At 43.5% G+C, this 26,562-nt stretch overlaps 1 protein-coding gene across 1 annotated transcript in view; it reads left to right on the top strand.

Annotated features, from left to right (window-relative positions):
- The window catches only part of IGF2R (insulin like growth factor 2 receptor), a 167,433-nt gene that overhangs the window by 78,133 nt on the left and 62,738 nt on the right, over positions 1 to 26,562 (top strand). The window contains exons 14-25 of the mRNA XM_066595978.1: positions 266 to 397; positions 1,729 to 1,876; positions 3,259 to 3,436; positions 5,311 to 5,426; positions 7,322 to 7,484; positions 8,352 to 8,528; positions 10,638 to 10,739; positions 10,881 to 10,982; positions 13,110 to 13,284; positions 13,935 to 14,105; positions 14,204 to 14,347; positions 18,397 to 18,578. Of these exons, the coding sequence (XP_066452075.1) occupies positions 266 to 397; positions 1,729 to 1,876; positions 3,259 to 3,436; positions 5,311 to 5,426; positions 7,322 to 7,484; positions 8,352 to 8,528; positions 10,638 to 10,739; positions 10,881 to 10,982; positions 13,110 to 13,284; positions 13,935 to 14,105; positions 14,204 to 14,347; positions 18,397 to 18,578 (1,790 nt within the window). The remainder of the gene's footprint in view (positions 1 to 265; positions 398 to 1,728; positions 1,877 to 3,258; positions 3,437 to 5,310; positions 5,427 to 7,321; positions 7,485 to 8,351; positions 8,529 to 10,637; positions 10,740 to 10,880; positions 10,983 to 13,109; positions 13,285 to 13,934; positions 14,106 to 14,203; positions 14,348 to 18,396; positions 18,579 to 26,562) is intronic.

Raw genomic sequence — 26,562 nt, 5'->3', positions numbered from 1 at the left:
ATTGAGATTCAAATTTTTTTTTTCAAAAATTTTGCCAAAAATCGGGTTAAGTTGATCCGATATGATTTAGCAAAAATTGGTCCAATTTTATTGGCGGGTTGATTACAACAAGCAACACTATATGCTTTACATCTTTTAGATTGTGGTTCTGGCATTTGTAGTGAAAAGATCATAAACCTAGTTTACAGCATTGTAGAACTATGAAATCTAGTATGTGGTTACCAGCTCGCTCCACCGATAATTATAGCACCTCTGTTCTATGTAGGTGTCCACGAGAGCCCTCCCGTACTGATGAATGCTGAGGACTGCTACTATGAATTCGAGTGGCATACCGCCGCTGCCTGTGTCGTGTCCAAAGCGGAAGGAAGTGACTGCACAGTTGCAGATCCGCAGGCTGGTAAGTGTTAATGCTTGTCACTTTTTTAAGCACTTTTAATCTAAAATGTAATGTTGAGTCTTCAATATAACGTTGTCAAAAAGTATTAAATTTGACCTACTAGAGGAAATGTATAAATGACCGTCTGTTCTTTTAAATATCTTGCCATAGTATGCTGTGACATCGTGCTTGAGATTACAGGATCACAGCTTGATTGCGCATATTGGTTGTCCTGATTATAGGACTTGTTGTCTTGAGACTTGTATACACTGAAGAGCCTTTTATATATCACTCATGGTAGGTCCAGCTTGAAAGGAGATATGAGTGCTACATGAAAATAAACGGTGAAGTTTACTTAGACCAATGTTTCATACACGGGTCTGATTAAAGATTGTCCCGGCGTGAAGTGCACCAAATGTATTAAGAGGCGCATACCTCTTAATTAATATATTTGGCACGTGTCTGGCCATTCTCCGTAGGAAACTGCAAAATGTACACCAGTTATGAGCTGGCATAGATTTCCCCTATGATAAACTTTTGTTTTTGGCGTAAATTACAGTAAATCAAACTGTCTGCAGATACATTTCCATTGTTTTCAACGCTTTAAACATATATTGAAATTTAAGATGATCTTTATTACTGGCAAACATGTGAAAGAAAGCTTGAAAACGGATAACATTTTTGGCTATGTTTGCCAAGTACGCAAGTGGTTGGGGTAGATTGCGGTTGGCAGAACAAGCATTTTATTGGCAACTATCTAATCATCTAGACTTTAGAAGAAATAGGGTTTCTACAGCAAAATAGAAGGGGGTTCTTTACTGTAAGAGCAGTGAGACTATGGAACACTCAGCCTGAGGATGTGATTATGAAGAATTCTATAAGAGTATAAAAGGGGCCTGGATGCCTTTTTCCTGAGTGTTACAATAATACATGTTAGATCTCTGATCACTTGAAAAGGGTTGGTGATTTGGGTATTATTCCGATTGCCAGATTGGAGTCAGGAAGGAATTTTCTCTCTTAAATGGGGAAAATTGGCTTCTACCTCAGTGTTTTTTGTTTTGCCTTCCATTGGATCAACATTTGCGGGTAATAGGCTAAACTGCATGGACATAGGTTTGTTTTTTTTTAGCCAAACGTACTGTTACAGCAAACACTCCATTGATGAACCTGGGTATATCCTTGTGTAATGGGATAGTCTTGAATGCTGAGTGTCTTTTGTTGGCACACGTCAGGCATTGTAGAGTAAAAGTAGAGTCCCTCTCACATTGCTATTGATTCTCAGTATCTGCTGTATAAGATCTTGAGTGGGAAATGCTTGTGTACTGATATCCAAATTGTTTTCTATTTTGAAGGATTTTACTTTGATCTTTCACCGCTGACAAATAAAAACGAAAACTACAAGATTGAAACGGATACGTATGATTTCTATATAAATGTTTGCAGCAATGTAACCCAACAACCATGTCAGCCCAACTCAGGAGCGTGCCAATTGACTAAAATGTAAGTAAACTTGAAATCCTATGTATGTGGCAGCAAGTGCCACGTTCCCTTTAGGGCTCATGTCCACTAGCTAAATGGAATTGCGGATTTTGCCCATAGGGAATCATTGGCCATCCGCGGTCCATTAAATTGATTTTTGCACCCACGGATGGCATTTTAAAAGAATTGCGTTTTTCACGCGCGGTAGAAAAAACGCGGCATGCTCCATTCTGCCACGGATTCCACGCGGATCGGCAACATTTCTATCACATTGATAGCAATGTGTGCAGATATCTGCATGCAAAAAAAAATACCACTTAAAGCAAATCCGCGCGGAATCCGCTGCGGAAATCCGTGGCAGTTTCTGCGCGGATTGTATTTTTCTAGTGGACATGAGGCCTTATTGTTTACCAGGCATAGCTCCGTACCTTTTGATAGTGGCTTTTCCTGGCATTACCGATTTGATATTGATGTCCTACGCTGAGAAACGGCCATCAATTTTGTAGTCCCCTTTAATGCTGGTAATAATTTTGGAATGTTTTAAAGGGGTTGTCTCGCGAAAGCAAGTGGGGTTCAGCACTTCTGTATGGCCATATTAATGCACTTTGTAGTATACATCGTGCATTAAATATGAGCCATACAGAAGTTATTCACTTACCTTCCCTGCGCTGGCGTCCCCGTCTCCATGGCTCCGTCTAACTTCAGCGTCTAATCGCCCGATTAGACGCGCTTGCGCAGAAGGGTCTTCTGCCTTCCGCTCGGTCTGGCACGAGCGGCGTTCTGGCTCCGCCCCCATCTACGCGTCATCGAGTAGCTCCGCCCCATCACGTGTGCTGATTCCAGCCAATCAGGAGGCTGGAATCGGCACACGTGATGGGGCGGAGCTACGCGATGCGTAGAAGGGGCGGAGCCAGAACGCCGCTGCTGCCGGACAGACCCGAAGGCAGAAGACCCTTCTGCCCAAGCGCGTCTAATCGGGCGATTAGACGCTGAAGTTAGACGGAGCCATGGAGACGGGGACGCCAGCGCAGGGAAGGTAAGTGAATAACTTCTGTATGGCTCATATTTAATGCACGATGTACATTACAAAGTGCATTAATATGGCCATACAGAAGTGTATAACCCCACTTGCTTTCGCGAGACAACCCCTTGAAAGGGAACCTGTCATCAACTTGTTTTTGTTACACAAAGAGGATGGTGGAATAGGACTTCTGACAAATATCTCATCCATGCCCATAGTAAAATTGTCCGGTTGGTCTTTTTGAAGAAACAGAACTTTCATAAGTGCATTTGCTGCGTGTAAATAAGTTAGAGTCTTTAGGGCGCTGTTACAGCCAGGCAGAGTCATGAAACAGTGATGGCAGGTTCCCTTTAAATACAGCTGCTGTTATTCCTTCTCCCAGGAAAAATGAAAACTGGAATCTTGGCATTGGTAATTCTAAGCTTTCCTACTATGACGGAATGATCCAGCTCAGCTACACCGGAGGAACCCCCTACAATGATGAAAAGAAAACGCCTCGTTCATCGCTAATCACTTTCTTGTGTGACAGAAGTGCTGAAATTGGTCAGCCAGAATATCAGGTACAACCTGCTAACCATGTTTGTTGGCTGAACTGTGAGAAAAGAGGATTTTAAAGAGGATGTTCATACTTTAACCTCTTCAAGACCAGTGCTTTTTTTTCGTACCTTAGCTTCCAAGATCTATAATATTTTTTGGTTTTTTTTTATTTTCTTTGACTTTAATTTACTATACCATATAATGTGCTGAAAAAGTTTGTAAAATTTTTGAAGTGTGGTGAAAAGGGAAAAAAGTAATTCCATCTTTTTTTTTGGAGAGGGGAGCTGGTGGTAGGCATTAGGACTAAGGATATCAAAGTTAAATAGTTATTTTATGTAATGCTATTTTTAAAATCCTTTTTTTCAAAACATAGCAATTTCCATTGCCATACTCCTGATAACTTTAATTTTTTGTCGATCGGGGTGAGAGGTCTTGTTTTGTTTTTTGTTTTTTTTTTCAGGTCAAGCTGTAGTTCCAATTGATACCACTTTGGATGCATACATCTTTTTGATCACTTCTTATTCAATTTTTTTGTACATGAGAGTGACAAATAATCCACCCTAAAATCCTAGCATTGTGTATTTTTTAATTTATTTTTTCCTTACACAGCGTTCACAATGTAGCATAAGTAGTGCAATGTTCTACTAGTTCAGATTTTTATGAATACGGCGATAACAATATTTTTTAAATTTTTGAAGTATATGTTAGATTTTTTTTTAGGGAAAGGTGGGGCTTGAGGGTCTTTTTAAATTCTATTTTTTTTAATTTTTTTTAAACATTTTTATTACACGTTTTGTTTAACATGTTTATTTAACTCTCGTAGGAGACGTTAGCTTGTGATTTCTTGTACTATATACTGCAATCCTTCTGTATTGTATTGTAGTGTATATTGTAGCTTTATATGTTGCATATTAAGGCTGCCTAAGCCCACATTAAACAGGTTTTCCAGGGAGAATACTATTGATGACATTTCCTAAGATAGGTCATCAATATTTGATCGGCTAGGGTCTGTCGCTCGGGACCCTTAACCATCAGCTGAGCAGGCGCATACTGTCAGCGCCGCAAATACACAGAGGTCGGAACAGCAGTTTCCTCGCCAACCTCTGTGTAGTGGCCGGTGCTTGTAACTACAGGCACGGCTCCCGTTGATTTCAATGATTTTGTTGATTTATTCTCACTGGAAAACCCCTTTATTAGGCCCTTATCTGTTGTACCAACCCATTGAGACCTCACAATCACTTCTTGGAGGAGGGGAGTGATGGGGTGCTACGGACAATTTTCACCATGACCTATAAATAACGGTCATGATCAGAGCTGACTCGGATTGCAACTGTTGTTGTCTCGCTGGATATGAAGTGAGCTCTGCTCTCCAACCCACTCTATACACCTTCCCCGACAGCGTGATATATGTTAAAGGGGTTTTTTAGGACTCTAACATTGATGGCTTATATTTAGAATAGCCTTTCAATGTTGGATTAGTGGGACCAGATGTCTGGGACTCTCCCTGATAAACACAGTAAAGCTTTCATCGGCTTGATTGTATATATGCGCACAGCTGCTCGTCCGTACAAACTGCACTGCGTGGTACTGCATCTTGTTCCTAGTGGATAGGCTAAGCTGCAGTAGCAGGCACAGGTGGCCATACAGAAGAGCCTCTCAGTAAACAGTAATTGTTGATCTGTAGTCAATCAGCAATGAGCAGTGTAGCGGTAAATTTTGTAGTCACCAGATATAATTGTGTGAAGGCAGTTGCATAAGTCTTGATAATGATATAAATGCATATTTTCCATTGGCTTAACTCCTGTTTTTAAAACTTATCCCTTGTATCTTCGTATTTTCAGTGTTAGGAGGTGACTATGACAAACTGATTACATGAAGTATTTTATTTTCCATGTAGAAAGAAGACAACTATACATATAACTTCAAGTGGTATACAAAATATGCTTGCCCAGCTCTACCAGTTGAGTGTCTTGTGGTGGATAAAGAAACTGATGAACAGTATGATCTGTCAAGGTACGAACAAAGTAATTAAAGGTGTTTTCTGACATTAAAAAAAAAATATTACGGGGGGGGGGGGGGGGGGAGGGAGTGGTGGAATAGTGGGGGAATGGAATGGTGGTGTAAAATAGAAAAAAGAATGTATACTTGCCTTTTCAGCACACACCACCACTGTTCTATTCCACACGTTAACCCCTTAATGACGCGGCCCCTTTTTTTTCTTTTGGTTTTTCCTCCCCCTTTTAAAAAAAATCGTAACTTCTTTATTTATCCATCTACGTCGCTGTATGAAGGCTTGTTTTTTGTGGGACGAGTTGTAGTTTTCAATGGTGCTATTTAAAGTACCATATAACGTACTGAAAAAAATTTTAAAAATTCTAAGTGGAGTAAAATGGAAAAAAAAACAACATTTCGCCATCTTTCAGTGCGTTGTGTTTTTACAGTGCACAAACTGCAACAAAAACGAGATAACTTTATTCCATGGGTCAGTACGATTGCTACAATACCAAACTTGTATAGTTTTTTTTGTTTGTTTTTTTTACTGCATTATTTATTTATTTTTTTTTTCAAAGACCTTTTATTTTTTTTCCAATTTATTTTCTGCGGTCATCTTGTGCGCACAATAACTTTTTTTATTTTTCCGTCGACAGTTCAGCGAGGGCTCATTTTTTGCAGGATGTCCTCTAGTTTCCGTTACATATGACTTTTTGATCGCTTTTTATTGCGTTTTTTCTGGAAGACAGGGTGACTGAAAGTGCATTTCTGGTGTGTTTTTTTTTTTTTTTTTTCAGATGACTTTCATCGTGCGGGGTAAATAATGTGTTACTTTGATAGATCGGACTTTTACGGAGGCGGCGATATGAAATATGTATTTTTGTTTTAAGATTTAGATGTTTTAATTATAGCTATGGCAAAAGGGGGGTGATTTAAACTTTTCTTTCTTTTTTTTTTTTACGTCATACTGCAATTGACAGGCAGCCTATTAAGCCAACCCATGGGGATGGCTTGATAGGCAGTCTCCTAAGGCAGCCCTGGGGCCTTTCAGAAGGCCCCCGGCTGCCATGACACCTGCACGGCTCCCCCGATCTCACTGCGTGGGGGCCGTACGGGAACCCCGAACATCTTTCGGGGAATTTAAATGCCGCTGACAGAATTAACAGCGGCATTTAAAGGGTTATTTGCCACAATTGATTGCACGGCCAATTGCAGCTATTGCCTGCGGGTGTCAGCTGTAGTAAACAGCTGACGCCCCGCACTGTATGAAGAGAGATTGCCCCGCGGCCTCTCTTTATACATACCCCGACGCTCCAGAACGTAAATGTACGTGCTGGATCGGGAAGGGGTTAATGCAGTTGTCACATGACGTTCATTGCTGATGTGACCAATTTGGTCAGTCACTGGCCTCATCAGTCATATGAGTGCAGTCATTTCTGGGAGGGGAACCTGCAGTGGCACTAGACGGAGGAGGTCATTGGAAAGGGGAGTAAGAGTATTTTTCTATTTAACACCATTAACTTCCCCTTGTGACTTTTTTTCCCTTTATTTCAGAACACCCTTTTAATATAACTCAAAACTTTAAGAGTTAATGTTAAAGGGGTTGTCTGCTTTTAAGAAGGGATTAAAAATGGCTGCAAAAGTAGTAAAAAAAAGAAAGAAAAAACTCCCCTGTGCTCCACCTTGGCGATCCAGCATTGCAGCTCGGTAGTCCTCCTGGTCTTTGTCCACAGTGATCACACGGTGTCCATATGTAAACAATCTGTGTACGGCCCTGGATTGGCTGCAGTGGTCACCATTCGTATGTAATGTTATTTCTGGTCACATGTACACCGAGACTGACACGTTGCTCTGAAGGTGTTACACTCGGCATTGATCATTTTTATTAATGTATAAGCATTTCCACCATTTCACAGTTTATCAAAAGTTCAAGGAGAACATTCTTCCAACTGGTTTGCCATGGATCAAACACAAGGGAATAACAAGAAATATTACATTAATGTGTGCCGTTCGTTGTTGCCAGTGAAGGGTTGTGACCCGTTTGCTGCTGTGTGCCAAATGGGCTATGCCAAAGTATCTGTAAGTACGCTTCATTTTTTTTGTCTGTCTTCAAGTCTAAATAAGTTCTCTGGTGTTTGAAAATCCGTTTGTTTGTTTTTTCTTAATTTCATTTATATGTTCCAAGAGACAGCTAATTTTTTTATTTTTTTATTTTTGCATCAACATAGCAGTATGAGGGCTCCTTTTTGCGGTACTGGTTGTACTGTTTTAATGTACCATATAATGAAAAGTTAAACTTTTTAAAACCTTTTTAAGTAGAATGAAATTAGAACTAAAGAGAGAGAAAGGAATTGTGTGATGTAATTTTTTCTTTTTTTACTTAAATTTTTTTTTTTTTTGTGTGTTTTTTAATTTTTACAATGCAAAATAACTTATGTGAACTCTTCTGCAGGTCCATCCGATTATGGCAAACTAAATTTTACTTATTTTTTGTTGTTGTTAGTACTTTGTTTCTCTACTTAAAAAAATATATATATATTTTAGTTGCTGTATACTGAACGATAACGTTTTTGTTAGTTGGATTTTGTGAGAGCTTTTTTGTGAGGCCAGTTGTAGTATTAGTACCATTTTGCGGTATGTACATATTTTTGATTACTTTTTAACGTAGGTATCCATGCATGGAAGCCATGGGAGCCTTCACTAGGCTTTAGGCTGCCATGCTATTTACACCCCACGATTGAATCCCAGGGGGTTGATGAGGCGCAGGAGGGGGGCTTCCCTCGCCGCTGACTATTTAGATGCCTGGTGTCAGCTTCCCTTCAAAATAGATCTCTTCAGACAATGAATGTAATTTCTATGTCCAGGTCTAGGCCCCGTGCAGTTTTTTACTTTGTTCAAACTATAACATGTCTGTTGTGCTCTTTAACTTTATCCTTTTTAATGCAGGATAAGGTTGCTGAAACGGTGGCCATCAACAATCTGGGTGTGGCAAGCAAGAAACCAGTTATAGAAAGTGGAAATATTATCATTGAATACATAAATGGCTCTGAATGTACTGATGGAGAAAATAAGACGGTTTCATATTCGTCACAGTTGCAACTTATATGTCAAAAGGGAGCTGTGGTAAGCCGTTATTACTGACCATGTGTCTACGATAGAATGGCTACATAAGTGAACTTTCTGGAGTTGGCTTATTTTCTGCCATAGAAGCTGACTGGGGTGGTCTCATAATTGCAACCCTTTCTGAAAATAAAGCCCAAGCAGCGAGCAGTTGCAACCTTTGCTTCTGAAGTTTCTGGAAGTTGTGAGTTGCCATGTCAGTATTGTATCACTTGGGTGACACTATAAAACTCGAAAAAAAAACAGTGACGCACAGTGGCTCTACGGTCTGGCTCGTGGACATGGAACGAAGTAGGGAGCCTCCTTCTATGTCATTCATCAGATAGTCCTACTCCTATGTATGTGATTTTCACATGTTAAAATTACCTCTACGTATACAGAAAAATGAGTAAAATTTTGGAATGTACCGTATGTTTTGCTTCTTAAGATGCACTCCACCCCACTTCCTCTACCCCCACACAAAGAGTGGTGGGGGGGGGGGGGATGGGGGTAGTAGTCAGTGCGTCCTATAAAGCAAGCATGTCGAAATTCGGACCCGGCCAGCAGTTGTTTTGAAAAGGATCACGCGTCCTTATTACACAGCTGCAGGCCGCATCTGCAGCGATAGCAGTGGAGGAGAGCCATCTGTACGAACAGTTGATTGGTGGAAGTGGGGAGCAGCAGCAGTTCTTTACAGCACTCACTAATCAGCTATTTGTATGGACGGCTCTCCTCCCCTGATATGGAGCAGATAGCTGTGTGATAAGGATCGCAAGTCCACTACACAGCAGCCGCCCATATGAACAGCTGATTAGTGAGCGCCAGCGAGAACTGCTGCTGCTCCCTCTCCCTCCACCAATCAGCTGTTTGTATGGGCGGCTCCCCTCTCATCCTTATCACACAGCTGCAGGCTCCATAGCAGGGAAAGAGAGACGCCCGTAGTTACAGCTGATTGGTGCCTAGTTGTGCACAAATGTATACCCCATATCTCACCATAATGAGACATGCCATGCAGGGCTTCTGGATAGTTGGGTGACAACTAATGGAATCATTACATTGTCAATCATCTCTACCAGGATCCTGAATGCCAACTACAGAGTTATGCAAGAATTTATATAACATACATTGCTATAACTAGTCAAATATGGCCTTCAGGACTCCTGGAAAGCTGGGTGACAAGTAACAAGACCACTATTACATTTACACTCAGCTGTCCCTGGATTCTGAATAGCAGGCTGACAAGTGGTATATACTTCATTCCAAAGCGGTACTACTGCTCTTTATTCCTCCTGTAATACCTCACTGCCTGGTCAGAATATTTGTTTCCTCTTTTGCTCCTCTAAAACTTAAAAAGCGAAACATTTAGTATATGATGATTTGTTTTTCTGGGTACAGTGCATGGATGATTCAGTTTCTAAATATTAGCAGGTAACAGCTGCAGGATATATATATGTCTACTATATGCACTAGTAGACAGAGCGTTCTGCTCTCCTAGGCCCCCATAACCAGTATTGAAGCCCGTGCAGCAGAGTCACCTTATGTTGTACAGTGCTGGCCCCCATACTGCACAGAACAGTCTCTTAGTGTATAGATATGAGCAGCACATCTTGTCCATGGTGGTGTTTAGGCTGATTTCACATTAACATATTTTTTATTAGTATTCAATTTTTTTCTGTCCATAATAAGGAGCTAATAGTATTCTAAGTCAGTTTATATTCCTGTACATACTTGCCATTTCTTTTGCAGATAGAAAATGCCCATTGATGTCTAAAGACAGTGCTTAGCAATGGATGCATCCATATTCCATCAGTATCACATCCGTTTTGCATTCATTGGTACTTTCTATTGGGCCAAAATGGATCCATGTTTGGTCTATAGATGCCAATGAACACAAATACGCATGTAATACAGCATCTTATTTCACCACTTGCCCACATTGCAGATCTGTGTTATGGATGTTTAGCAACGTGCTTGTGTGAAATGGGCCATAGAGACAAAACCTGCATGCAAGTTATTTCAGAAAACCATAATCGTGCACACTCCTGTAATAATTTCTATGTATTATTGGAGGTATAATTTTACACAATTATTAAAAAGCTGAATTATATCTCATTTTTATTGCTTGTTTTATAGTCTACCAGGCCTAAGTTTATCTCTGTTGAGAACTGTTTAGCCACCTTTCTGTGGTATACGGAAGCTGCTTGTCCAATCCTCAAAAGCATACATGGAAAAGAGGTAAGTGAGGCCTAAACAGGTTTAAAAAAAAAAAACACAAAAAAACTTATTGTTTTTATGCCTCTACTTATAGAGAGAATTAAGAGTTAAGCTGTAAATCATACCTGTCTGAAAGTGTGTTTTTTTTTTTTTTGCCTGCAGGACTGTTTAATAGAGAACCCAAACACTGGCTTTACTTATAACCTTAAGTCTTTGAATAATGAGTCTGGTTATACGGTACAAGGCAATGGCAAGACTTATAAGGTAAGAATTTTTCTTTGTGTGTAAGGCGCTACTCTCATATGTATTGTGGTTTCTGCTGTTTAACGGAAACCATGACGCAGTGCCACAAATGTCGCACAATGGGCACATGACAGACCCTATTGCATGCAGTGCTATTTGCTCATCCATGTCATTGGATTGGGGGACATAGCTCAGACTGTGAGTATAGCTGCTGCCACTTGAAGTTGGACACGAAGGGGAAAAAAAGTGTTAGCCCCTCCTACCAGGTATACCCTTCCTACAGGCACCAAGCTAATCAGTTTTAGCTTGGTATCCATAGGAGGCAAACCTGTCCATTATCAGTCTTTGGTCCTTTTCTATGACTACCTTTGCTGAATGCAGGGCAAGCACTAGACTCTCCCTGTTGGCCCACCGAGGAGGGCTAACATCATGGAGCCAACCACCTTGTTGTCTGCCTAATCCTTAAAAGGAAAGAAGGAACGGTCACACAGTCATTTGACTATGATCCACAAGCTATAGCGTGCTCCCTCCAACAAAACCATTCCCTCCCTCTACAAAGGGTAGGTGAACACTGGGGCGCACACTGCTGGAGTATAGGAGTTGTTTTCTATGGATGGGTGACTAGTAGAGATGAGCGAGTATACTCGCTAAAGGCAATTGCTCGAGCGAGCATTGCCTTTAGCGAGTACCTGCCCGCTCGAGACAGAAGGTTCGGGTGCCGGCGCGGTGGAGCAGTGAGTAGCGGCAGTCAGCAGGAGGGAGCAGGGGGGAGGGAGAGAGAGAGATCTCCCCTCCGTTCCTCCCCGCTCTCCCCCGCAGCTCACTCGAGCAATTGCCTTTAGCGAGTATACTCGCTCATCTCTAGTGACTATGCTTCACTTTGGGGTAAGTATTCTCTCCCTCTTCACTCCTATCTGCTCTCTCTCTGTCTTCATCCATTGGATGGGAGTCTGCCCACTACTCCTACTATCTCGGTCTACTACGGCTCCTATCATGTCTTTACTTGGGATGGTTCCCCTTCTGTCTGGGCTCCTCTCCTGGCCCTCCTGTTTTTTGTTCACAACTGAATCCTTCCTTTTGCATCGGTGGGATAGTCGTCACACCCCAACTCCTACTGGTGCTCTTCTTTGGCTGCTTTTTGGGGTGCACGGTAGGCTCTGCCCATTTCTGGTGCTTTTCCACCTTCAGATATGACTGAATCTGCAATTGAGGATTTGAAAGGCGCCTCTGATGCATATGTGAACCTAGCCTAGGACAACACCTTTTCAATGTATTAGGTCGGTGTCATACGACCGGATTCCTATTGTGGAACCCACGGTTGGCATCGGCGTGAAGGATCTGCAGCAAAACACATGCATTGAAAGGTATGTACTTTTGCTATTTCCTTCACACTCACGGATACAAACTGCATATTCCGTGAGCAGAGAAAAAAATCGCGGCATTCTTTATTTTCCTGCAGATTCCATACGGACGGCCTTAATTGAAGTCAATGGAGGCCGTTCGACCCACAGCCCATACGCAATTACGTAATGGCTTACGGGTACCCGCATCATCGTCTAGAGATGGTGCGGTCAATAAAAAAATATTTAAAGAAAAATCTGTACGGCGCATGACCTCCTACGAGCCTCCATGGTCATCCACATTACAGATAGGTCTGGTACACAGGGTCGCCAGCCCTGGTCACAGACGGATTCCGCTGGAATGGAACCTGGATAGAAAGCAACACCTATTTTGATGAAAAATTGGATTGCTTCTGTTTTTGTATTACATCCAATGAATATGTATCTTTAAAACCTACGCTGAGAGCAGTGACGTCTGGAAGAGTTACCGTTACCCATTGCTGAACTCCAACAATAAATTGGTCAAGCTTGGGAAAAAAAATGGAAGCATGATATATAGCTGCTGAATATGGGGAACCAGCAAGAATAAGAACGGCTTTCATGAGTATAAATGACAAACTTTTATTACTACAAGTTGTAGTAAATAAGAGACTCAAGGTTTTTATAGGAAACCACAGCAAGTGCATAGGGGTGTTTTTGTTTTTTTTTGAGTAATTGTCAACTCTTTCTATCCTAACCGATTCTGCACATAATATGATCACTCTTTCATTATTTGGAATCTGATTTTTTTTTTGTCCTCTTTCAATAGCTTAATATCTGTGGCTCTGTCACTGGCTGTGGCCAGGTTGGGGACAGCCCAGCGGCTGGGTGTGAAATTGAAAACAATGTAGCACTTAGACCGGTGAAACTAAGTCAATCCCTGAATCTAACTTCAGAAGGCACCATTACTCTTACTTACAGTGGAGCAAAGGATGACAAGACTGGTGAGTACCAGAGATCACCGCCCTTCTCGATGGCTTCACACTGCAGACCTAACTTCTAGTTCACCGACAAAGAACATTTTAAGGGGGGATTATTTAGAATGGCGTTTCATAAACTAAAATAAGTTTGAGTAAGGTGGGGCAATTTTTTAAAGAAATTGTCCAAGACTTTTACTTGGTAAGGTCATCAATAGTTGATCAGCAGGGGTCCACCCTTTGGGAGCCCCACTGATTGCCATGCCCGCTGTCAGTGGGACAGCGCCGGATGCAGGGAGTGCCGTCAACACTGCAGAAGCTCACTTAGGAATTGCAGGCACAGCTCTGATTGAATGCAATGGGAGCTGCACCTGCCGTAACAAACCGGGCCCCTGCACTGACAAAAGGCTCGGTTGGGATCCTCTTCAATCAACTATTGCTGGTCCAGGACTAAGCGCTATAAGTTTTTGCGGTGTGTGTGGTCCTTAAGTGGTTAATGAGTTTTTACAAAATTTTGGGTTGAATTTGAGCATGTATATATATATATAATGGAAATGCATGAAATATTACAGAATTAAAAATGGTGTTCGGTGATTGAAAAAAATAAAATAAATAAATGGCGCTGATTTACATAAATTTTTTTCCTATTTACAAGACCCTCTCTTTGTACATTGTAGGGTCGGGAGACCTTTTCACAATAAATTTTTTATGTAATGATGATCTTTATCCTGGTCACCTTTCATTCAAAAGAGAAGTGATTAATTCCGGAGCGCATATTTATCAAACTTTTTTTGATTTTGAAACCGCCATGGCTTGTTCCCCAGCCCCGGTTGACTGCCAAGTTACAGGTAAGAAGACATGTCATTGTGGAGGTTTTGTATGTTTTGTTGTTTTTTTTTTAATTGTAATGTTAAAGCTTTTTTTATTTTTTTTTATTTTGTTTTAGATACCAATGGAAATGAGTACGATCTAAGTGACCTTAGTCGGGATAAGGAACCCTGGATTGCTGTTGACACCTCTAACCAAACAATTAAAAGAACATTTTATCTGAACATCTGCAAGCCTCTGCCATATACCCGTGGATGCTCGGGCAAGTTTCGCAGATTTGCTCTTTTTCTTTGTCCTGTAGAGTAATTTATGCAGAAGCAGATAATATTGTGTTACTGAGGGATATAGAGAAGTTGCAGTTTAATGTGACTAAATGCAGAACTTTTTAGGTACCTACAGTACTGTGCAGACGTGTAAAGGCCATGCAAAGACAATCTTTTAAACAAATGAAAGATTTAATGATCTTTTTGCATAAAGTGTTAATGGCCATTTAACATTTTAGCATCTTCATTTGCATGTAAAAGGACCTCCAGGAGTTGTTTGCACAGCTGGGTGTGTGTTTAAACATATGCTGGGCTCTGCAAACAACTGCCATCACATTCAATTGTTTTACTTGGGGCATGTTTACAAGCCGCAAGGAGAACATTCTGCAGTCTATTGAAAGATGAGCAAAATACATTCAGATGGAATCTATTTGCTGAGCCTCTCAGAGATTTGAACAATAGATTTCAAGTGAACCAAAATCCATCGTTCAAACAAAAATTGCACGATGCCCGCGTTGACATGTAACGATTATCGTTCATTTTTAGCCGTTTGGGCGAATTTGGAGCAGTAACACTGTGCAACAAATTTTTTAAGCTTTCATAACCGAAAGTAATTGATATGTTTCTGTAAAATTAAAACATGACGATTACACTGGTAAAACTCATTTTACCAGTATAATCGGCTCATTTTCAAGGTATATAACTAGAGATGAGCGAATATACTTGTTTCAAGTAATTACTCGATCAAGCACCGCGATTTTCGAGTACTTCCGTACTCGGGTGAAAAGATTCGGGGGGAGGCGTGGCAGAGCAGGGGGTAGCAGCGGGGAACAGGGGGGAGCCCTCTCCCTCTCCCCCCCCCCCCCCCCCCCCCCACTCCCCGCTGCAACCCTCCACTCACCCACGGTTCCCCGCTGTAACCCTCCACTCACCCACGGTGCCCCCCGAATCTTTTTGCCCGAATACGGAAGTACTCGAAAATCGCGCCAGGCGAAAAAGGAGCGTGACCGAGTAGGTTTGCTCATCTCTATATATAACCCCTTAGTAACCAAGATTTTATTTTTTCTTTTCATCTTAAAAAATCGTAACTCCTTTTATTTATTCATCAAAGTAGCTGTATGAGGGCTTGTTTTTTTGCAGACGAGTTGTATTTTTCTATAGTACTATTCAATGTACCATGTAATGTACTGAAAAACTTTTAGAAAGTTCTAAGTGGAGTAAAATGAAAAAAAAAAGAAAAAAGAAATTCCGCCATCTTTTGGTGCGTCTGGTTTCTATGGCTCACAAACCGCAACAAAAATGACATGATAGCGTTATTCTATGGGTCAATACGATTACTACGATACGAAACGTATGTAGTTTTTTGTTGTGTTTTTTTTGCTGTACTACTTTAATTTTTTTTACATTATTTTCTGTGCAATAACTTTTATTTTTCTGTCCACGTAGTTGTGCAAGGGCTCATTTCTTGCGGGACGTCCTGTAGTTTGCGTTAGTACCATTTTGGAACACGTTCGACTTTTCGATCGCTTTTTATTGCATTTTTAGTTGGAGACAGAATGACCAAAAAAGTGCATTTTTGGCCTTCTTAATTGTTTTTTTTCGAAAGACATTCACCAGTTCAGGCTAAATAATGCATTACTTTAATAGAACAGACTTTCACGGAAGCAGCAATACCAAGCAACATGTTTTTTTGTTGTATGATTTTTATTTAGTCTAACCAATGCCCTGTAAAAACACAGTTCGTTAATTACAGCGTACTGGTGGATGATCCACAATGGTTACGCTATGTGGAAACTTATCTTATATGTTACATAACCTACCCTTATAGTGTTCAGTCAGCATGCAGTCTGTAACAGTTATAATGGAATGGTTGCACAATTACTTTTGTTCTTTTTAGTAAGCAAGGTTAATGGCGAGCCTACTGGATTAATCATATTTTCAAAAAATACAATACAACGGCAATTGGATTACATTCTCCATAATTGGAAAACCTTACATGGCAGAAAGAAAACTGATATCATATTTGAATTCCGCGCACTAAAGTTACTATAAGCCACCTATCTGCTTATCATTTACAAAAATTGTGTTGCACAGTGTAATCGTTGTGGGTAAAGGGGCCATTAGGCAGGTGTGGACAAAATGCTGCAAAGTAAGAATGCTATAAGAGATGGGAGTGTTAATAGTTTATTTTTGTGAGTTAACAAAATGCAAAGTGAATGAACAAAAAAGAAATCTAAAATAAATATTTGCTGTGACCGTCCTTTGCCTATAAAATGGCATCAGTTCTTCTAGGTACACTTGCATACAGTTTCTGAAGCAACTCAGCAGGGAGGAAGTTCCAGACATCTTGGAGAACGAAGCACAGATCTTCAGCGGATGTCGGCTCACTCCAATCCTTTTGTACTTTTATGTAATCCCAGATAGACTGGATGATATCAGGGCTCTGTGGACCATACCATTACTTCCAGGACTCCTTGTTCTGCTATTCACTGAAGATTGATCTTAATAACATTTGTTAGATGCTGGGGTGGTAGTTCTGCTGTAGAATAAATTTAAAGCCAGTCAGACGCCACCCAGATGGTTTCCATGAAGGATAAGTATCTGATTATATTTATCCGTGTTCAGGACACAATTAACTTATTTTTGAAAGCATTCTTACTTTGCAGCATTTTCTCCACACCTGATTAATACTTCTGCACAGTTATCTAAATGTAATATCTCTTAAAGCGTTTGTCCCATTCGGACAACCTCTGTCCAATTGTACTATAAGCCTAAAGGTCCTTTTACACGGGATGAATGTCAGGCAAACGATGCCTGACACTCATCCCTGTGTTTCCTTACTCCCGTGTTCCTGCACGTGATCTAGCAGAGCTGGTTCGCTCACGGAGCGGCCAGCAGGGGGGTGAGGCAGTGCATCAGATTTCTTTCCTCTCACTCCCCCACTCCTCTCCATTGAGATAACAGAGCGGCCATTCACTACTGAACGGTGGCTGTTTAAACTGAACGATGAGTGATGAAGCTCATCGGTCATCGTTGATGCAGCATAAGAGATCAGCAATGAAGCTCATCATTCAGTTTAAACAGCGGCTGTTCAGTAGTGAACGGCCGCTATGTTATCTCAATGGAGAGCGGCGGGAAAGCGAGAGGAGAGAAATCTCCTGCACTGCCCTGCCCCCGTGCTGGCCACTCCGTGAGCGAGCCAGCTCTGCTAGCTCCCGTGCAGGAGCACGGGAGCGCAGAGACACATGGACGATTGTCAGGCATCGTTTGCCCGACATTCGTCCTGTGTAAATAGATCTTTATGCACATCATGGATGCGACAAGGGGAGGGGGTTGACCATGCTCCAGACCCTGGATCAGTACACATAAGCCAAAACCAGGAATGGAAATTACACAAAGGAAAGGAATTATGGGAAAATTTGCAAAGGAAAATTACCTGGAGGAAATAGAACAAAATTTTACCTTTTCCAATCCAATTACCCGGCCACCTGCACACTCCTCATCTCTTATTTATTTTGTGTAGGAAGGCGACATGTGTATTCCTTGGAATTGCTCAACAGAAACCGATAAAAATGAGCCTTCATGATGATTTTATTAACAAATGTTTTTGATAAAATTTACAATTTTCAATCCAATGTCACCCCTCCTCCAACATTAAGATTTCTCTGCATAGCTCCGATGTTGAAGGCTGTTCTGCATATGTATGTTACAGCATACTATAACCATCCTGTATACTGTTACATACATTTGCAGAACAGCCTCCGATATCAGAACGCTGTCCTGTATACTGTTAGAAGTGTGTCTGACGTCGTCTGACATTGGAGCTATGCAGGGAACGGGGGCAGGAGGAGTGGGGGTGGGGGCAACGCCGGATTGGAAAGGGTTAACATGCTGAAAGGTGACCACTTAGAAATCTTGCTTTCCAGAAAGCCATGCATGTGAATAATGCTGTTACATTATGATGCTGCCAACTGATCCACCTTTACTTGAAATGTTCAATGAATCAGACCTGCAGACTTTTACTCAGTCATCTTGTGTGTATTTTTAGGGGGCGCTATCGGGTCCTGCATGAAGACTTCAGACAATGAACATATAAATCTTGGCTACATCCAGATGAGTCCCCAGGCGTCCGCTGATGGAACCCTCATCATAGTTTATATGAGTGGGGACAAATGCTCCGACAAAGAGCATTACTCGACCAGGATTATCTTTCAGTGTGACCACAATATAGTATGTATCTCCATTTTCTTTTTAGTGAAATCCTTTTTTTTTTTTTTTTTAATTTAATTAACCCTTTCCAATCCACTGTCTGACCTCTGAAGACATTATGATTTAAGGTTGTACAGCTCCGATAATGGAAAACATCCGTCGGGGTTCTGTATATTGTGTATATATATTGTATACTGTATATTGCCAGTCTCTCTGCTGTCGGAGCCTATGCAACGTGTCACCTCATGCAGTACTGTCTTTAGCCAGTATGTAGGGCTATTGTATAACGACAGAAAAAGAGTATGCTCCCTAGGAAAACCAGGATACAAATTGGATTGGAAAGGGTTAAGGCCCTTTCAATTTCCAGTTTAATAGAAGTTACAATCCATGAGCAGGTAAATCAATACATGGTGAGACTGCAGGTAAGCTTCTTTCACACAATGTTTCTGTGGATGCCATAGCTTTCCATCTGAGGGTTCTGTCTGAATCACCAAAAACAGTATTCAGATACATAGTAACATAGTATGTAAGGCTGAATGAAGACAATGTCTATCTAGTCCAGCCTGTCTATCCTCCTGTGTTGATCCAGAGGAAGGCAAAAAAAAACCAAGGGCAGAAGCCAATTAGCCCTTTTGGGGAAAAAATTCCTTCCCGACTCCCTAATGGATCAACCCCTAATAGTTCCTACCTGCCTATATACCCGGATTGACAATTAACCTAAGATTTATACCCTATAATAGCCTTCCTCTCCAGAAAGACATCTAGTCCCCTTTTAAACTCCTCTATGGATTTTGCCATCACCACTTCCTCCAGCAGAGAGTTCCACAGTCTAACTGCTCTTACAGTAAAGAATCCCCTTCTATGTTGGTGATGAAACCTACTTTCCTCTAATTGTAGCGGATGTCCTCTTGTTACCGTCGTGGTCCTAGGTGTAAACAGATCTTGGGAGAGATCCTTGTATTGTCCCCTCATGTATTTATACATGGTTATTTGATCACCCCTTAGCCGTCTTTTTTCTAGAGTAAATAGTCCCAATTTGGATAGCCTCTCTCGGTATTCCAGTGCCTTCATTCCATGTATTAGTTTAGTTGCCCTTCTTTGAATCCCCTCAAGCACTGTGACATCTTTCCTGAGCACCGGTGACCAGAATTGTACGCAGTATTCCATGTGAGGCCTGACAAGTGCCTTATATAATGGAAGGATAATGTTCTTGTCCTTCGCCCCTATACCTCTTTTAATGCACCCCAAGACTCTATTTGCCTTTGTAGCAGCTGACTGGCATTGGTTACTCCAGTTTAGTCTACAATCCACTAATACCCCCAGATCCCTTTCCATATCACTTTTCCCTAGTGGTACCCCATTAAGTGTATATTGGTGACATCTGTTTCTCCTGCCCATGTGCATAGTCTTACATTTTTCAACATTGAACTTCATTTGCCATTTTCCTGCCCAAGCCCCTAGCTTATCTAGGTCCGTTTGTAGCCGCACATTGTCCTCCGTTGCATTAATTATATTGCATAATTTTGTGTTATCTGCAAATATTGATATTTTGGTTCAAAATGTTTTTATTAGGACATATCACGTTATACATACATATCGTTTCTTATTGCCTTACATTGAATACCATTCAGTAAAATTTCTTACATTGACTCTCTCCCACCCATTGCATATTCTGCTATCCAGCGTTTGAGCTTTGTTGTCCTTAGATTTTCTCTTTATTAAAACCTAAAATCTAAATCGTTTGGTGTACACTTATAACAAAAGAAAGTGACCGTAAGATGCTGAGAAGATATCAGCGGGAAGAACAAATCAGATGACAAGACAGGGGGAGGGGGTTGTGGGGTGACAGGGAAGTAGGGGTAGGGGTAGGTGACGCGCTTTTATCATGTCTCAATAGTAGATCTCGCGCTGCCGTACGTGGGGGCATTCCGGGGTTTGGTCAGCTCCGCCGAGGGGTAGCACTGCCGCGGACGTTGTATATGGGTGTCTCCCATTTCCCTCTTTCCCGGTATCGGGGTGTCTGATGGCACATCTAAGGCGGCGGCGCTCCCCGGTTTATCCAGTCTGCGGCCTCAGGGGACACCCTGAAGTCTAGCCATGGCTGCCAGTTCGCGTAGAACTTTTCAACAGTCATGTCACTTCCTCCGCTCTCATCTCCTCGAACCTTGCCAGCTCATTGACCGCCTCCACCCAATGTCTCCTGGTGGGGTGATCCGTGGACCACCAAAACCTCGGAATGACTTGTCTACCTGCCTGAACAAAGAAGCGGAGCAGGCCCATCTTGGTTTCTGCGATGGGCCCCGGGAACATAGATAGCAGTGCTATTTCTAGTGTAAGTTGTATTTCCTTCCTGCATAGACGATTGTGTAACCTGGCCACGTCCTCCCACAGGGCTGCTATCAGCGGGGCATTCCCACCATACGTGTGACATATTTCCCCTTGCGTTCGGGCATCTCCAGCAAGTGGGGGTGGTCTGTGGAAACATTCTGTGCAGCCGCTCTGGGGTTCTGTACCAGCGTGACACAATCTTGTAGTTCAATTCCTGTAGTCTAGAGTAGACCGACCCTTTGTGTGTCAGGGCGAGTGCCCTCTCCCATACCGCCGGTGTGAAGCTCCTGCCCAGCTCCTCCTCCCAGGCCGCTATGTATCCCGGTTGGGTGTCCCTCATCTCCCACTCCAGCAACATCTTATAGAGCAGAGAGATTGTGTGTTTGATTATGCCCGTGGACATGCTTATTTTTTCAAAGGGTGTGAGTTCTTGTGTTGGGCTTGGTCCAGGCGACAGGGAGTCCAGTGAACCTCTCATCTGCAGGTATTCCATCCATGCCCCCGGGGGAACCCGTCCCTCTGGGAAAAGCTCTATTAGTTGTTTCAGTCCCGTCTGTCCCCACACGTCTCTCAGGCGTGGTGATGTATTAGCGGGAGTGATCAACAGGGATTTTCTCTGCTCAAAGGCTTTAAATTGAGGATTTGCCAACAGTGGGGTGAGTGGGCCCGGGACCGAGACTAGCGGGTAGCCTCTCAGTAGATCCGACCAGGCCTCTGTCAATTGTCTCAGCAGGGGGGACAGATCGGGGGAACCTCTAATTAGGCCGCCCGTTATCCAGAATGCACTTTGTGCCAATCTCGGGTCCAGCTCGTATTCGATCTCGACCCACAGCTTGGACTCTTTGTGTTTTAGGAGGTTCACCACGCAGTTGGCTATGTTGGCCTTGTAATATAATGAGAAGTCTGGTAGTCCCAGTCCCCCTCTCTCCTTAGCTCTGGTTAGCGTGCTGAATTTTAGTCTGGGTCTACGGCCCCGCCATATGAATTTAGTAATTAGGGATCGGATGTGCCTTAAATAGGGCCTACATAGCCTGACTGGGAAAGCCTGGCAGATGTATAATAATTTCGGAAGCGCATCCATTTTGATTGCGTTGATTCTTCCCATCCAAGACAGGAATAGCGGGCTCCATTTGTTTAGGTCTTTTTCTAGGTTCGTTACGAGCGGTTTGTAGTTCAGTTTGATCACATCCGCCGGTTCTGATGGGAGTTGAACCCCCAAGTACTTAATCGAGTTGGCTTGCCATTTGAATGGGAATTGCCCTTGTAGGGACCTCATCTCCCGTCGTGGGAGGGATATGTTCAGCATTTCCGTTTTCTGTAAATTGGTTTTAAAGTTACTCACTGTGCTAAATCTATCAAACTCCCGCAGTAGGACCGGGATACCCACGTGTGGGCTGGACAGGTATATGAGGACATCGTCCGCGAACAAGGAAAGTTTATGTTCCGCTTGTCCCACTCTGACGCCCCTGATTGAGTCATTCTTTCTAATGGCATTAGCTAGGGATTCCATTGTTAAAATGTATAAGAACAGTGACAGTGGGCATCCCTGTCTCGTTCCATTTTTTATGAGGATGTTATCTGATAGAGTCCCATTGACCCTCACTCTGGCTGAAGGTCTTTGGTATAGGGCCATTATCCAGTCCCTCATGCGGGGTCCCAGCCCCACTCTCCCCAGAGTGGCTTCCAGGAACCTCCATCCGACTCTATCAAAAGCCTTCTCTGCGTCTATTGCCATGAGGCAGAGCGGGGACCCCGCATTCTGGGCGCGTGACATGAGTGACATGGTTTTTATTATGTTGTCCCTACCCTCCCTCCCTGGGACAAATCCAACCTGGTCTCTATGTATAAGTTTTGGTATACAGGGCTGTATTCGGGTTGCTATCAACTTCGCAAATATATTTTTACGTCTACGTTTTTAAGAGTGAAATGGGCCTATAGTTCCCGCATGCCGTGGGATCTCTCCCTGGCTTGGGCAGTACGGCCAAGTGTGCTTGAAGCACCTGGTCTGGGAAGGGGCACCCTCTGTTTATAGCGTTAAAGGCTTTCAGGATCATGGGGGACAGCTCTTCTCTGAAAAGTTTATAAAATTTGGCAGTGAGCCCGTCTGGGCCCGGGCTTTTTCCTGTTTTAAGTTCTTTTATCAGACGACCTCCATATTGGTGGATTCCTCTGGGTCCACCGGCCTGGGTCATAGCTATCCAAGTACTCCTCTACCCCCCCTTCTGCCCCTCCCCGTGCTGTGTTGGGATTGCCTTCTATATCATATAGGTTTTTGTAGTATTTATGGAAGACCTCTAGGATCTCCCCTGTCTTGTTTCTGGATCTTAGGGATGTGGGTCATCGGAGTTTTGGGGTGTAGGGTTCTGGCCAGCCATCTCCCACATTTATCTCCGTATTCGAATGCGCATCTTCGCATTCTGTCTCTGAACCCCATCGACCTCTGGTCCAGAATAGACAATATTTGATGTCGTATTGTAGAGATTTCGGCTTTCAAAGTTTCCTCTGGGTGGCCCTTGTTTATTTGCTCTTTGGCGTGTAGTTCGCTTAATAATCTTTTCAATTTTGCTGACCTGTCCTTTTTGAGGCGGGCCCCATGGGATATGAAGACCCCCCCTCAGGATGCACTTAAGTGCTTCCCATTTGACTGGGAAATCGGCTGGGTCGTCCCTGTGAGTGACTTCGAAAGTCTCGATCGTTTTTTTTATCTCGCTTACGCATAATGCGTCGTTAAGGAGGTTCTCGTTCAGTCTCCACTGGTTTATTTTGGGTATTCTGCCCGCGTTGGTGAATTCTCCATATATTGGCGCGTGGTCGGACCACAGAAATGGGCCAATTGAGCATGCTGGGTTGGCATCTAGCAGCCTGTGCGAAATGAAGAGGTGATCTATTCGGCTGTAACTATTATGGGCCGCTGAGTAAAAACTGTAATCCCTGACGCCTGGGTGTAATATGCTCCACACGTCCACCAGCTGCATTCTCTCTAGCTCTTTTTTTCAATGTGCGTCGTGCTGTGTGGGAGATGGGGGACTTACCCGCCGATGAGTCTACCTCCGGATCCATCACCATGTTGAGGTCCCCTCCCAGGATCATGCTTGTACCATCGGCGAAGTTGGTCAGCTTACGCAGAATTTTCACTCCAAAGGCGGCCTGGTCCTGGTTGGGGAAATAAATGTTAGCGAATGACAGCACTGAGCCCATTATTTCCAACTTTACAAAGATGTATCGACGGAATGGGTCTATCAGTTTGTCGATGACCGTATGTTGTAGAGACCTGTGCAATGCTACCGAGACTCCTCCTGCTTTTTTTGTGGAGTGCGGCCCGTGTATCCATGTAGTGTAGAATCTGCATGAAAAACGTGGGGTGTTTTCTGCCTTGAAGTGAGTCTCTTGTAGCATGGCTACCATGATCCCCTTCTTATGCAGATGATATAAAACCTGCCGCCTTTTTTCAGGGGTGTTCATCCCCTTAACGTTGTATGAGCATGTGGTTACATTAACCATAATTGCGCGAGTGCAGGTTTGCCTGATGGTAATCGTCACCTATACCCCTACGGGGCCTGGGATGGGGGAGGGGAGGGGGAGGGATGGCAACGGTAGAAAAGAAACGAAAAACTGAAGAAACAAGAGGCCTAGTGCCTCCAAACATTATAACCCTACTTTTGTGAAACGAATTTCAAAGCAGCGTTTTGGCTGCGTGCCCTATTTGGGGGTACAGATATCCGAGGGTGAGGCCACCTGTTTAGATGACCCCGGCAGATCTATGAAACCAACAAAATGAATATTGTTTTACCGACAATGTTCTTTAGCTATGTGAGGAACGACTTTCAAACGGACCTGGTAACGAAATAAATGGTGAAAATTGCAGGCATATATGCATTGCTTAAACATAAGTGCGCTTTGCATCCGCATACGACTAAACACCCGCTCAACGTTTGTTTTTTCTACCGACTTTTTGCCATGACGAGCTTATGGATGGGGCTAGCGCCCCCTCTTGATGGGGCCAGTCTGGTAGGGCGATCATTGGGAGCTCAAAGGTGCCTAAGAATCCCGGAAGGTCTCCCAGGGTCCTGAGGGGGGCCCTTTTGTTTCCCTTACGCGCCTGAAGCTGGAAGGGGTACCCCCATTGATACAGGATTTCTTTTTCTTTCAGTGCCGCCAACAGCGGTTTCAGGCCTCTTCTCAGTTGTAGCGTGCGTCTGGATAGGTCTTGGAGAATGAGAATAGTAGATCCCTGGTGAGACAGGTTTCCTGTCTCTCTAGCCTTGCGCATGATCAGTTCTTTTTCTTGAAAGAAATGAATCCTGCAGACCACGTCACGTGGTCTTGCAGGGTCTGTGGATTTAGGTCCCAGCGTGCGATGGATTCTGTCTATTTCGATAGGCTCGTCTGGGGGTCTCTCTAGGAGGCTATTGAAGAGTTTCTGTGCCCATTCTCTCAGCTGGTTGTGCTCTACGCTTTCCGCTAGCCCTCGTATACGTACGTTGTTCCTCCTATGACGATTTTCCAAGTCGTCCAGGTGGAGGAATAGTTCTGATATTTGTGTAGACTGGGTTTCAATAACTTTTCTATGTGATTCCACTGTATCTAGTAGCTTTTCCTGTGTGTCCTCCACCTCCGTCAGACGTTGGCCCACGTGTATGATGTCTTTTTGCAGTGCTGTTATGTCTTTTTTGTGGGATAGCTCTAGTTTATGCAGTGCGCTGTCTAGGTCTCTCTTAGTGGGTAAGGAGCGTAGGTGGTCTCTCCAGTCCCATTCTTCACTGCTATCTGGTTGTTTTGGGGAGTTTGTCTGCATGCATACTTTTGAGCCTACTCCTGGGGTCTGTGCAGGGGGGATGCTTGTTGGGCTGAGGGGCTCCACCTGGTCACTCCACTGCCTCATTGGGCTATGAGCCTGTCCTTTTCCCCCTAAGCCTGCTGTATTAGGCTGTGTGAGGTGGGGGGTGGTACAGTACCTTCCATGGCTCAGGCGTTCCCTTGCCATGCTGTTTGTGTGTCCCTTGGGTGGAAGCCTACTCCCCTCTGCTGCTCCAGTCTCTCGGCTCAGCTCCTCCAGAGAGCCCCTGCTGCTGCCTGTTCCACCTGGTGTCTCCTCTTCTGACATGCTGCCGCGCTGCTGCTCTTCCTCTCCCTCCAGCTCCTCCCCCGGTCCTTCTCGGTCGGCTGCTGCCTTTGATTGTGAGTGCTGTGGCCGGCCCCGGCTTCTGTTCTCAGCGCTTGTCGCTCCCGGCGTCTCCTCGCTGTCCGCACTGCCTCTCTGTCCCGCTGGGTTTCCCGCCGGCGCCATCTTGGGTCTGCCGCGCCCGCCGGCCGCGTTCGTTTGTGGGCGCAAGAAGTGCTCCATTCTTCCTTTTTCTGGCTCGGATAGGCGGCCAGAGGTGCTGTGGGCTCTCCTGCGTCCCATTTTCTCCTCCTTACTTCTGCTGTAAGCCGGTAAGTCGCTTATGTTTGCTGTCTCTGCCGGAGCCCTCTTTCAGCGTGCCTTACTCCTCCAACGGCATGCTCCGCCACAAATATTGATATTTTGCTGTGCAGCCCCTCTATCAGGTCATTGATAAATATGTTGAATAGAGTGGGGCATAATACTGAACCCTGTGGCACCCCGCTAGCGACTGTGGTCCAATCAGAGTACGAACCATTTATTACCACCCTCTGCTTTCTATCATTGAGCCAATTT

This window comes from Eleutherodactylus coqui, chromosome 3 (genome assembly GCF_035609145.1).
Source record: "Eleutherodactylus coqui strain aEleCoq1 chromosome 3, aEleCoq1.hap1, whole genome shotgun sequence".
Taxonomy (NCBI): Eukaryota; Metazoa; Chordata; class Amphibia; order Anura; family Eleutherodactylidae; genus Eleutherodactylus; species Eleutherodactylus coqui.
The sequence above is the reverse complement of the archived record's forward strand: the minus strand, read 5'-3'. Positions and strand labels throughout refer to the sequence as shown.